The following is a 14,317-nucleotide window of genomic DNA, read 5'->3' on the forward strand; positions in this document are numbered from 1 at the left end:
CATAAACTGACAGTAGCTCAAATTTAAAGAAAGATTGGTCATGATATATTAAATTTGTGTTCCAACCCGATATCACGGCAAAGCGTGTATTAGACATGCTGGTGCACCATGCGGTCGTCAGCCTCTCTTATGCATGAAAAGGACACGCATGCTTAGGTTGCAGTAAGCTGTAGTACCAGCAGAGGGAGATATTTTATTTCAAGCCAACATGAAATAGTCATGGGAAATGTTTAAAGAGACTACTAACACATTTCTATCTAAATACACATCAGTGTCTTTACATGTAAATGTAGTGTGTATTTGTCTAAACAGATTCTTTCAAAGACTGAAGTTGGCCAGTGCTCTTTGAAGGTTCACCAGTTTGATCTGGTTGATTGTCCTCGTGATTGCTATTTGGAGCCCGGTGAAGTAAAAAGAGAAAGGGAAGTTTGTGTTAACTGTAAAACTTTTGGGAGACACACCAGCCTTCTTGCACCTTGTTCCAGGACCCAACAGTTTTACCGTTAATAAACGTGTTTTCCAATGTTACTGGCGTTATGATCACACAAGAGAATATAAAGCAGCAACTGTCATCTAAGTTGGCTCAGAATATGCACCTATCTGTATTTATTATTACAGTAAGCATGTGCTTGGTAAGTGTATAAATGTCCCCCTCACTTTATTCCGTCTTTTCTCCTGTGTACACAACTGCATGCTGGGCTACAGCTGCATGGTTTGGCTGTAGACTGTAGGACGTTCGAGTCTTACAAAACTTTGTGAAATGGGAAATTGACAAGAAATAATATGTAGAGTGAACAGAAAATTTTGGGAATGTGTCCCAATTATGTGATTTAAAAAAATATGTGTTTATTGAACACTATTAATTATTATGTTAGTTCTTTTATTGTAATCGATCAGCCACAACAGCATAATTGGTGAAAGGTAAATTAAAGTTCACCATCCATTTATTCAAAAATGAATAAATAAACAAATTCATTTCTCTTGACAAAACTAACCTTACCCAGCTAATATAACACACAATGGCTACATTGTGTGTTATATTAGCTGGGCCATGCTACCCCGTGGGGGAAGCATGGCCAGGTTAAGCTGGATAAGCTGCCAAGCAAAACTCTCCCTCCCTGTGCATCTCTGCTGCATCCTTCCTTATGCACTACCCCAGTAAAGAAAAGAGCAGAGAAGTCATAAACAGCAACAGATATGATATATCATTAGTCAGATACAGCACAATAAGAGAAGCTGGGTTGGACCTACACTGTGTCAGCTGAGCAACCAGAGAGGGCTGGCACTGAGATCAGCTGATCTGCCAGCGTCCTAGTTGGGTTCAACTGTGGGGTGTGCCTGAGTTCATGGCATCCCCAATACATGTAGTTTTAATGTTGTGGTTGATTGGTGAATATTTTGAATGTCTTCTCACCCACTTTCTGCTTTCTGTAGTATATAGTCATTTACATGAGTTTTGCTTCCTTTATTTGTTTTAGATTATTTCTTAATGTGATTTGTGTCTTTACATCAATTCAAATGAGGTAAGGATACTTTTTGGCTGCACCCCTTTCAGCGGTTAGTTTTTCACATTTGATTTGCCAGAGTTTTGTGCTGGAAGCTGTTATTGACTCAGTTCCTACGGGGGTAACCATACAAATGAGGTAAATGTCATTTACTTTAGATTCTTACCACACGATTTGAGAAGACGTGTCTTTCCAAAAAGATCCAGTTGATCTAAGTAGCTCACAGATTCATTCAAATAGGGAATAGTGAAAAGGGAAAAACCTATTGGAATTATATCCATAATATTGCCCTTACTGATGTTTTTAATTGGTACTATAAAAGTTATATTTGGTACTATAAAAAAAACTGAAACAAACAGAAATGTACATGTCACCTTTGTGTAGCTCATTCAACTCTCTGCGTTAGCTGTGGATTTTGATTGGAAATGTAAATCGACTGGTGCTCGTGGACATTTATCTGTTAAATGATGAGATGACACACATTTCAGTCAACACTGTAAAACACAGGGTCTTAACAGGCAAAATATTACAAGCAAGACCCACAGCTGAGTTTCATTGCGAATATATATTTGTGTGTGTATGTGTGCACACTTATCACACTTATACATCAAAGCAAAGATCCGACTGTTACTTATACTTGTGGGGACCAACAGTTCCTTCCAGGCCCCACAAGTTTGGAGGCATCTCTGAGGCTCAAAATCTGGGTTTAGTGTCAGGTTATAATTAGTTTAGACTAAGGGTTCATGTTGATGGTTAGGGTAAGCAGCTAGGCAAAGCATCATGTCAACTGGATGTCCTCACTCAGATATAAAAAGCAAGTGGTGTGTGTGTGTGTGTGTGTGTGTGTGTGTGTGTGTGTGTGTGTGTGTGTGTGTGTGAGAGAGTGAGAGAGAGAGAGAGGAAGAGAGAGCCTACACATTACCAGTGTTGGGCAAGTTACTTTGAAAAAGTAATTAATTATAGTTACTAATTACTTCTTCAAAACAGTAACTGAGTTACAAGATTCTAAAAGTAATTAATTACTTGAAAAGTAACTATTGCGTTACTTAAACAAAAAGTTTAACCCTGGGGTCCAGGGTATAATCGGCCATTTTTGACCACTTCTGATGTTTCCTCTACATTTCACCTTTCACCTACATTTCCTTTGTCTTGTTTGGTTCATTCTTTTCAGCACAACCTCACGTGTCTGAATTTAGTCATGTTTTCATTTTGACAAACTGTATTAACACAACTGATCTAAAATCAGACAAAAAACATAAAATCAGAGTAGAAAGTTATATTTTTTACTGTAACAGCCACAAACATGTTTATTGAATCATATTTCATAACTTTAAATGTAAATATAAATTACAATTTTAAAATCATATTCACAAGTTTTACAACAAAATTACTTGCAGCCATTTATATTTTACCCTTTTTTTATAACCACTTCAAACTGTTTACAGAACAATCAGCTGTTCTTCAATAAGATGCCACACAAGTTATTTGTACCACTGCAAATATTTCTGTCCACTATAAAGGAAACATCACAGCCTGATACCTGCAGGTCTGACAGCAGCAGGTGTGTCACTCCTGTTTCTACCTGGAGACAGCAGTCGCCTCATTGTTCTGACACACGACACAGAACTATCCACAACACTACACATTAACTACACAAGACAGCACATTAACTACACAAGACAGCACACTAACTACACAAGACAGCACATTAACTACAGAAGACAGCACATTAACTACAGAAGACAGCACATTAACTACACACTGCAAACACGCTAAACGTCACAAATCTCTCTCTCTCGCTCTCTCTCTTGCCGTCACTCCTAAATCTTCCCCCTCTTCCTAAACAACCAAATGTCATCATTTTTGATTGGTTGATGTGGTGCATTTTTCCACCAGAAAAGCAGCTGTTTTTAAATATATATATATATATTTATTTTTTAATTTTTTGCTCATAAGCAGAGAGGTCTCGCTGCGCTGTCCTCAGACAGTAAACGTGACGAAACTATTGAGGAAAAACGCCGTATAAATTGTTTATCATGACTCTGGTTTTACTGGCCCATCAACACAGTTTATAAACTGGCACCTTGTTGCTTTGTCTTCAAGTGGTCATGTGATTGGCTGACCACGACTACTTTATTCTTCCTCAGTCAAACAGCAGCACTCATGGCATTGTTTTCCCCCCTTAGCTCCAGGTGTTGTGCCAAAAAGTGTTCGTCTGTCCGCGGGAGCGCAGCTGCTTAAAGCTGTAGCGCCCAGATTACTTACAGCTACTTCCTGCAGCTGATATACGATGCGGTAAACTGAACACAGCTTCAACCATCTGTTTGTTGAAACAATAGTAACGCGACCGCATGTTCTTGTTAGTAACAGTAATGGCATTGTAACGATAGGAATAGTAATTAGTTAGATTACTGGTTACTGAAAAAAGTAACGCCGTTGCTTGTAACGCTGTTATTCCCATCACTGCACATTACATATTTAATGTTGTATGCTTGTGTTTTATTCTGTGTATCACTGTTGGTCCAGTGGCTGAAGTATGAGTGCTACACTGCCAAACAGACAGTAATAGGACTGAAATTACAGTGGTAGAAGCAGAGCAGCTTTCTTTTCCAGCTGTAGGCTTAATTTACATGAATGCACAGCTGAACTATGACTGTGTTGTTCTGACACCTGCCCTGTTTCCTCCTGTTACATGTGTCAGTGTAACGGTACGTTATCCCCTGTATGTTTGTCTTAATGACAGAAAAAGCCTTTCCACTGCTTCTGGTGCAGGTGATAAAACATATAGTACATCTCTTCCAAATCCCATCTGTTAGCCATTTGTTACATTTTGGAGAACAAAGTTGCCACATCCTCAGCATCCTGACCAAAATGTTTCCGCAGAACAATTACAAACAGAGACATAAAATCATGCGTCCATAATCTGTCCGTATTTTGCAGTATGTCTCTCATCTAAACTCTGTAACTATGACTCATGATTTGACTTCTAATTCTTGTCTGTATTTTCAAAAGTACAATATTTCTGCCTGTCATATCAAAGCATAATTGACTTTAGTCTTTTCATGATAACATTTATGGTAATATGTGCTCATATTAAAGTCACTCCTCAGCATCCCACAGTCCTATATGGATATTAGATTTAAATTAAAGTGACTAATAAGAAAAGTGAATTTTACCAGTCTTAAACTCTTAACATCCACCATGTAACCAACAGCATTCAGTATTCTGGTTTGCAGTCGAGCCTTCTTTTGTAAGTGTTCGTATCTGATTCATTCCTGATTTGTGAAAATGAAATAAAGTGAGGTGAACCAACAAACAGCACAGAATGTTAAACTAACAAAATAATTAGAAACCCAAAATACAGATGACTCACTTAGTATATAATTGTTCCTTTTGTGGTGAAGTACCCTCTAAGGCAGGGGTGTCGAACTCCAGGCCTCGAGGGCCGGTGTCCTGCAGGTTTTAGATCTCACCCTGGGTCATCACATCTGAATCAGATGATTAGTTCATTCCCAGGCCTCTGGAGAACTTCAAGACATGTTGAGGAGGTGATTTAGCCGTTTAAATCAGCTGTGTTGGATCAAGGACACATCTAAAACCTGCAGGACACCGGCCCTCGAGGCCTGGAGTTCGACACCTGTGCTCTAATGCAAGGGCAAAGACTCCGATCTGACCCACAGGATGGATCTTGGAAATTGTAAAGGACGCACACACACACACACACACACACACACACACACACACACACACACACACACACACACACACACACACACACACACACACACACACACACATTTAGCGAGTTTAGTTTCTAAAGTATATTTTCTGTGATTTCCAAGGCAAAAGACAAAGGCTCAGATTTGCAACAAAACATCTCAATGATTCTCAGAATTGTTAGAAGAAATATTCTGGGACAAACAGGACAAAAGTGGAACTTTTTGGAGGGGTTGAATCATGTTACATCTGCCATGAAGCTAACATTAAACTGAACATGATACTGAAGGTTAGATGTGAAGAGACCTGGATGACTAGCCATAATTTGCCTATGACTTAATGACCTTAAAATCAAGCTCACTTGAGTTATGCAGCAGGACAATGACTGCAATGATGGGAACGACTCATTGCCAGTTATCGCAAATGCTTGATTGCAGTTCTTGCTGGCAAGGGAGGCACAACCAATTACAAGATTTATGAGGCAATTCGTTTATCACATGGAGCCAGGTAGACTTGAATAGCTTTTTTTCTCTTAGTAAATGAAATCATTTATTAAAACGTGTATTTCGTATTTACTCTTATTATCTTTGGCTAATGTTAAAATTTCTGTAATGATACGAAACATGGAAGTGTGAAAAGGAGGCACATATTTTTCCATAGCACTGTATCGAGAGTTTTTCTTTGCTGTCGGCCAATTTAGAATGAGTAATACCTTAGCTTGTGTCTCTGTTTAAGGACAAATCCAGAGCACATGGAAAAATCCCTCATGACACAGACACAACAGTAAGACTGAAACTAAGGATTGTAGGGCAATAACAAGAGAGTTACATAATGGGTCAAATACTTTTAACCCACATAAATACTTTTCATTTTCATGGCGACTTACATAAATGATGAACTCTCAGTAACACCTGACATTAGTATGATCATACATTATCATTGGCATTTGTTGCAGAAAGAGCCTGATGATTACAGAAAGCAGAACATTGTTTCTGTGCCACTGATGAGCTCTCCTGTTTTGCTTCATGCTTCTGTGCTACCCTTGCTCAAAGAATAGATGAGCTGAGATAATGTTAGGAAAATATAATCAGATCGAAGTGACAGCAAACCGTCTCTATAGTGAGGGACAAGTTAAGCTATGTAGCAGCAGCCTAACATGTCATTCACATAATAATGACAACTTTGCTTAACCATGCTCATTGTGAACTGTACCTGGCTGTTTGCAACATGACTGGAACAAATTCACTGAGAAACAGGCACAAGAGATTGGGTCACATTGTTGCATCCTCCAAGGTTGCAGTTTAGCTGAACTCAATTTGAATTGAAATTTTACAAGCCGGCAAATCTGGGGATCATAAGCTGAACAGCTGCTTTAATGCCGAGGATTGTTTTAAACCAAAAATCAGGGGCACATTCACAGATCCATACACAACACACATATGAAATCCAATACACAATATCCCTTCTAACTGTTATAGGATTGAAAAGGAACACTGCCACTAACCATAATATAATAGCAACAGAGATTGGTCAGTGTCAGTGTACGGTTATAATGCTGTCATCCAGCCAGTCTCGTCAGCGTATCCTTGTCATGGTTGCAGGGGGGCTGAAGCCTATCCCAGCTACCACAGGATGAGAGGCAGAGTGCACCCTGGACTAACACATAGACACAGACAACAATTCACACTCTTAGTCACACCTCCACCAATGTTGTTATTAACTCTGCATTATTAACTAATGCTGATAAAATGCTGTCATTTTATCAATAAAGCAACACGTCTTCATAACAGTCTTGTATTTACCCCAGAGGATAATGGATTACAACCGTGACACACTGCAGAAGTTTTATCTACTTTATTGATCATTATTAGATGTCATTAGAATCAGTAGCATCCACTCCAGAGTTTTTTGAAAAGTAAAACGTCTTGCACGGAACAAAACCTACATTATGCTTTTCCATTTAATTGTTCAAATGACTGTGTGTCGGGCTGAGTCGAGATAGAGGGCTGGTTCCCCCTTTTACTTCAACACAAACCAAATCAGGTCAGGACGCTTAACCGTAGACCAATCAACCTTTACTAATCTAATGTCACTTTTATTTAACATGAATAAACGAGAACTGTCTTTGCTTGAAGAGTGCTTTGAATGAGAGGGATCACCAGGGCTGGCGTGGGCATGATGGGAATGAACCATTTGATCTGCTGAATATTAATGCTCCTTCAAGATTATAAGGATTATTAGTTCTTTTCTCGGCTGGCGATGGAGTTATTTTCAGAACCCATCGATTAAATTACAGCGGGAACTGCCTTTGATATGAGCACATCCACATGACGAGGCACTTTGGATTATCAGTGCTGCTCAAACCCACTCCCCAACCATTCTATGGTAATAAAATTGAAAAACACACAAAGGGAATTCAGATGAGAATTTTTAGGCTGCATCTTGATAACTGAGCTTTTCATTAAGGAATCAAATTAACAGCAACATGATCTCAAGCATGCTGGCATAGCAATGCTTATTGATTTGGGAAGTGTCTCTGAACATTAACTAACCTTTGTGTTCTTTCCTTTGTCTCCCCAGGTAGGAAGACCATTCTTGGTCTCTTTCAGTGTATACTCTTGTGTCTTTATGCAGCTGCAGTAAAAATATGTGTGTGTGTGTATGTTCTCTGTTAATTGTCACAGGTTTAGTCCCTACGAGTGGTATAACCCCCACCCTTGCAACCCTGACTCGGATGTAGTGGAAAACAATTTCACCCTGCTTAATAGTTTCTGGTTCGGAGTTGGAGCTCTCATGCAGCAAGGTAGACGCCTCTGCCTCCCCCCTTTTTCTAGCACAAGTCCCACTTTTTTGCTGGGGGTCAACCTTGCTCTTTGACCAGGCCCATGACCATGCATGGGGGCCTCTGTGCATGTAGCTAGATGCTTTACGTGTAGTCCAGCAGGATGGTTTGAGAAGACTTTGAGCAATGTGATTAGCATATGACAGTGGTGCTCCTGCATGCTTTCCTTCTCCCTCCTCACATTCCTGACCTATTAGCAGCCATCACAACAGGTAGGTATCCCCACCCAAAACATGTGAGATGGATCAGATGTATGACTTTCTGTGAGAATGTAAACTTTTCTGTGTTTGTTTTTTTCCTTCTGCCAAATCTTCTCAACTAATCAGCACCCTTAGATTGAGAAAATTAACAGAAATGGAAATAGAAACACTTTATGATAGCACTTTCTATCACAGCTCAGTAATAACATGGTAACAGTAGAGTAACAACGGGGAAACAAGACCGCAATACTGTGGCAATTTCTAAGTTATTACAATTCAGTTACCTGTGGTAGTTTTTGTGTAACAAGCAGGAAACAGAAACTGCTTGTTTCTATTTAATAGCATATTAATAAGCAGGTAAAAAAAAACTTTTAAAACAAACTTAAAGTTTAAGTTTTAAAAGAACAACAATGTTAAAACAAGTGTGATGTAATTGGCAGTTCTTTGAGCAACAATTTCACAGATACAGACTGTCCTATTGAAACAGTGCACCATTATGTTTATAATCAGAAATAAACCACTACAAAATTTACTGGTGGTAAATAGCTGTATTCTGAGTACACCACACCTCCAACCCCCTCACCTTAACCGATGAAAACTGGAGTGTTATACACACACACACACACACACACACACACACACACACACACACACACACACATATATATATATATATATATATATTTGAAAGTATAACTAACCACATCTAGTTCTCTATCCATATTTGCAATAATAACGGTGAGCTTATTTCATGACGATCTTACTTTTATGCAATCTTAGTTTTTAGAACTACTCTAAGTATTATCTGTTAAGCTAACGTTAGCTACTAACCTGCTGTTAGCTGCTTTGTTCATGGTGTAAGTTGACAGCATGTGATGAAATAAGTACAACAGACATGGTCCTAAATATAAGTTAAGGAATTAAAAAAGGGTTTTATTTACCTTGCAGTCCGACAGCAGCAGTCTGCCACCTACTGGCAGCCAGCTCTTTGCCGGCTGTTCTATTTATGCTTATTACACACAACCTACCACAGGTGTTTCCAGGTGATACTCACTCACTTTTCAAGTTTGTCTTAATAGGTTATTAATATATTATTGGGATTTGATGTTATATTAGTTATTAATTTATTATTAAATAACAAAGGACAGTTTTGTATTTTGCAGCTCTGTTTCTTTCTTATTTCACAGAAACTACTGCAGGTAACTGAATGTAATAAAATTACCACATTATTACGCTCTTGTTTCTGCATTATTACCCTACTATTATCACTTTATTAGCGAGCTGTAGTTCCACATTATTAACCCCAGATTTGTTATCCAATTACATATATTTAAGCGTAACAGTACTCAGCTGTAACCACTGTTGCAAAAATGATATTACTTGGATATTAAGTGGTTATTACTTCGGTAGTTGCATACTAATAACTTAGAAAATACTACATTGTTACGCTCTTGTTTCCCATTGTTACTCTACTATTACTGCATTATTACTGAGCTGTAATAGAAAGTGCTACCAACTTGGTATACACTTTTTTTTTTTGCGACCAATATCTTATATATTTAATAACACAATAAGAGATATGCTGTATGTCATATCATAAACATTTGCGTGCAAAGCCTTGAAAGCATGGTATATACTGTATGTATGACTTGCAACAAAACACTGGAATGGAGCACACAGGGAAGTAGCTGCAAGATCCCAGATTGTGTTAAAGGATCAGTTTATGCAAATGACAAGAAGGAAAATAAGAAAGCTTGCCTTTAATGGCATCTAGCTGTGCAGGTGGTTCCACGCTGCCACACTGGACTGTATATAAAAGTTAGATGTAGCTACTGCGTCAGAAAAGTGAATCCAGTAGCGGAGTGGCTCAGAGTGCTATACCATTAAGGGTTGGTGCTAACTCACATTTACAAAGTGTTCACTTTCATGAAATACTAAAATCAGTACAATGTTTTTCGCAAGTCATTATGGCTTAAACTATTTCCCATCTCATCAGTGTGCTTTGGTCTTCCTGCAAATTATGTATACATTAGGCCTCAAAGAGAGATAATGTTTTCCAATCAGGTTAAGTAGCAGTTCACGTCTGGCTCCAAAAACACCACAGATGATAGTGGCCAAGTTCGGTTGTTGTACTCACAGAACTAAAAGAATGAAACTTCTGACTATAGTAACAGTAATCAATTTGAACTTTTTCTTGATTATATAACACACACAGTATAGAGAGAGCATTTATCTGCACAACCAACACACTAGGAAGTCGTTATTGTGCTGCAACAGGCTCCATCAGACTTTTTCAAGGCCTTCCCAGTGAAACTTCAGCAGGGTGAACTAAAATAGAGAGAATAATATAAATCACAATACCCATCGAAGTACTTTAGCTCACATGATGAAAACTGAACAGGAAAATTACAGTGCATTTTTTTATCCAGCACCAAATCACAACATCAGTCAGCTCGAGGGGCCAGAAAGTAGTCACAACATTTACTTGTTACACACCTGTTGCAGCTTTATTCCTCTAACTAATCTAAACTAATGGATTACACTTATTTTTCACCTCAGAATTATTTTTTACACCCCTAATCACAAAGTGAAAAAATGGTTGCGTATAACTCTTGTGAAATTATAAAAAGGTGAGAAAACTATTTTACTGAGGCTTGGCAGCTCTGGCATACAGGTGTGATTGTGTAGAGCTGCAGAAATGTTTGTCCTTCTGGAAGGTCCTCATCTTTCCACAGAGCAACGCTGGAGCTCTGTCACAGTGACCATCACATTCTTGGTCACCTTAATCACTCAGATTGTCCAGATGGACAGCTCTAGGAACTTATTCCATTTACAGATAATGGAGGCCACTCTGCTCATTGGGACAGTCATGCTGCAGTAATCGTTCTATACGCTTCCCTAGATCTGTGCCTCTAAGTAACCGTGTCTGAGAGGTCTACAGGCAGTTCCTTGGACTTCATGGCTCACTTTGTGCTCTGACGTACATAGTTGTAGAAACATCCGACAGATGATCACTGGAAACAGAATGCAGCTGAGCCCAATGTTCAGTGTCACGCAAAAGGTGTGAAAAGTTTTATACATGTTACATTTTTGTTTTCAAGAAAACTTTGTTTCACTTTGTCATCAAGGAGTTTTGTGATTAGAATTCTGAGGTGAATAATTAATTTAATCAACTTTGGAAAATTTAACATGAAACTAATATGGATCAGGTGAAGCACTGTGAATACTTTTCAGATGAACTATACAGGTCTCAGAACATGGACAATGCAAAACTCTGCATTACTCAGTCACTCCAGAATGTAATGGCTTGGCATTTATATAGCATATGTTTCTCTTAGCTAGTGGGATGCTCTGACTTACTTATAGACCATGCTTACTAATATCTCCAGATTAGCTTGTAACACAGATCCATAAGTATTCCAGTTACTTTGAATAAGTAAATAAAATTATAGATTTTTTCATATCTTTACCCCAACAAAGCAAATGAAAACATCTGATAAGCATTCAGCATATGTTTGTAGCATCTGAAAAAGAGTTCAGTAAATGTCATGCATTGTAGCTTGAATTGTAGTTTAGTGTTCACTAAAAAGTCAGCAGAATAGATGATGGAGAGACATCATGTTGAGAAGATGTGGAGCCAGAAGACTGTGGGACTAGTCTCGACAAACACACAGTAGCTACATAACAGTATGCTGGTCTGCACTGTGGAGAGGCTCCCCTGCCGGGCGGCTTGCCTAACCCCCCAGAAAACTGTGGGACGTGCTGTTTGGTCATGACGTTACCTTGGGTACATGACAGTCAGCCCCAACCAGGCTCTGTTTGGTCTACGCTCGCCTCTCTGAAGGTCGCCCACTGTTTTCTGTTCTGGTGCAAAAGTATAAAAAGTCCAAACCTGGTAATACCTGCATCTGATTGCTGGTCATGGGTCCCACACAGAACAAACATTGTATTGTTACCAGCACTGATGAATGTGTGTTTGTTCTCATTCATGTTGAGTTGTGGTTTTAAAAATGGACAAAATGGGTGGCTGTTGGCCCTACTGGGCGACGTTATTGCCATGGTTGAATATACCTAATAATATACTGCTTTCAAATCACAAATCACTTTTCATACCATTTTAACCTTTAACTAAAGATTTAATGCCAATATAACAATATTTTAGGAACATTTTACAATTACTGTATTTTCGCAGGAATTACATTTCTTTATTCAGAACATATTTGTTTTATATTTCTTGTATTCCCGCTATTGTCGCTCCTTCTAATAGATAGGGAGGATTTATCACATTATTTATTAACTCCATAAAAATGTGTATTAACATATTTCCTGCACGTTACAGACAGTAGTGGTTTTAAATTCTACCAAACCAGTGAGTGCACATGAAAGTGTCCAACTAACACTCTCGTTAAAGATAAAAAAAAACCCTCCTGATAATGTAAAATGGTAAATGGCCTGTATTTGTATAGCGCTTTACTTAGTCCCTATGGACGCCAAAGCGCTTTACATTACATTCAGTCATTCACCCATTCACACACACACATTCCCACACTGGTGATGGCAGCTACACTGTAGCCACAGCTGCCCTGGGGCGCACTGACAGAGGCGAGGCTGCCGGACACTGGCGCCACCACCAGTAGGCAACGGGTGAAGCGTCTTGCAGAAAGGACTCAACGACCGAGACTGTCAGAGCTGGGGCGCGAACAGGCAACCTTCCGATTACAAGATGAACTGCCAACTCTTGAGCCACGATTGGATGTGATAATTAAGCATTTAACCAATACAATCCTGTCTCTCTCCTTATGTCCAAATACTTTTTCTAGCTTTGTGTTACATCATACCACTACATATTTTGAGAGAATGTATGTTTCCATGCAATGTCATTAGTTGTGAAGGCACTGGACTATGAAAGAACATTGGTAGGCATGAACCACCTTGTGCACACTCCATTGCAAAATCCATAAAACCAGGTTTAAGCTGCAGCTGGCTGCCATGTCTTTGACTGCATACTCCCTCCCTACTAGACAGCTCACTCAGGGACTATGAGAAAGAAAGACAGCTTGATGAGAAGTTAGTATTAGGATCAAGGATCTCACAGAGGGAGTGGCACACAGAGTTCTCTCTGACTCTAAGAGCTTTCTCTCTGAGTGAATGCGAAAAATCCCAGATTTGCTTAAGCCATTTAAATAAAATAGTCCTGCTATAACTCAGACCCACCTTTCTCATATGGGCAACAAACCTCCCTCACTCCCACTCTACCCCCACGTATACATTCATCCTCTGCATACATTCTGGATAATACTTAATGAAAAAAAGACCCTAGCATTACCTTAAGTGTCTTGATGCATGTTCAATCATCCAGGAAAGTAATTCTCCAAAAGTTGATTCTGTTCATCTGGACGTAGCGTTTTGTGGGAGAAACGTTTTGTCTCTCATCCAGGTGACGTCTTCAGTCTCAGCTGACTGCAGGTTTCCCCAATATTATAAACAGTACATTTACATAATGACTGAAACCAGCCCACTGAAGGAACAATGGGTTGGGAGGTCAGTTCCTTAATCTTAATTATGCAAATTCTCATGACCATTGATCAACAACCACTGATCAATGACCACTGATCAATGGCCATGAGTACCATTCACAGAGAGTTGGGGAATGGCTGCAATCACAGCATTGTAAGATGGCCGGTTTGAGGGCGGAGTCAAGGAGGCCATTTACGTGAAAAGGGAAAGACCATCTCTGAATGGAGGAGGGGCCTAAGGGTACATCTGTCACCATCTTACATTGACTCCGCCCTCAAACCGGCCATCTTACAATGCTGTGATTGCAGCCATTCCCCAACTCTCTGTGAATGGTACTCATGGCCATTGATCAGTGGTCATTGATCAGTGGCTGTTGATCAATGTTCATGAGAATTTGCATAATTAAGATTAAGGAACTGACCTCCCAGCCCATTGTTCCTTCAGTGGGCTGGTTTCAGTCATTATGTAAATGTATTGTTTATAAGATTGAGACCTGCAGTCAGATGAGACTGAAGACGTCACCTGGATCAGTGACG

At 39.3% G+C, this 14,317-nt stretch overlaps 1 protein-coding gene across 3 annotated transcripts in view; it reads left to right on the top strand.

The window, feature by feature from the left end:
• grik2 (glutamate receptor, ionotropic, kainate 2) overlaps window positions 1-14,317 on the top strand; it is a 328,033-nt gene that overhangs the window by 242,145 nt on the left and 71,571 nt on the right. For all 3 annotated transcript variants that reach the window (XM_004569101.5, XM_004569102.4, XM_076889664.1), the window contains one exon: window positions 7,907-8,025. In XM_004569101.5, coding sequence (XP_004569158.1) covers window positions 7,907-8,025 — 119 coding nt within the window. The remainder of the gene's footprint in view (window positions 1-7,906; window positions 8,026-14,317) is intronic.

The sequence above is a fragment of the Maylandia zebra genome, linkage group LG11 (genome assembly GCF_041146795.1).
Source record: "Maylandia zebra isolate NMK-2024a linkage group LG11, Mzebra_GT3a, whole genome shotgun sequence".
NCBI lineage: Eukaryota > Metazoa > Chordata > Actinopteri > Cichliformes > Cichlidae > Maylandia > Maylandia zebra.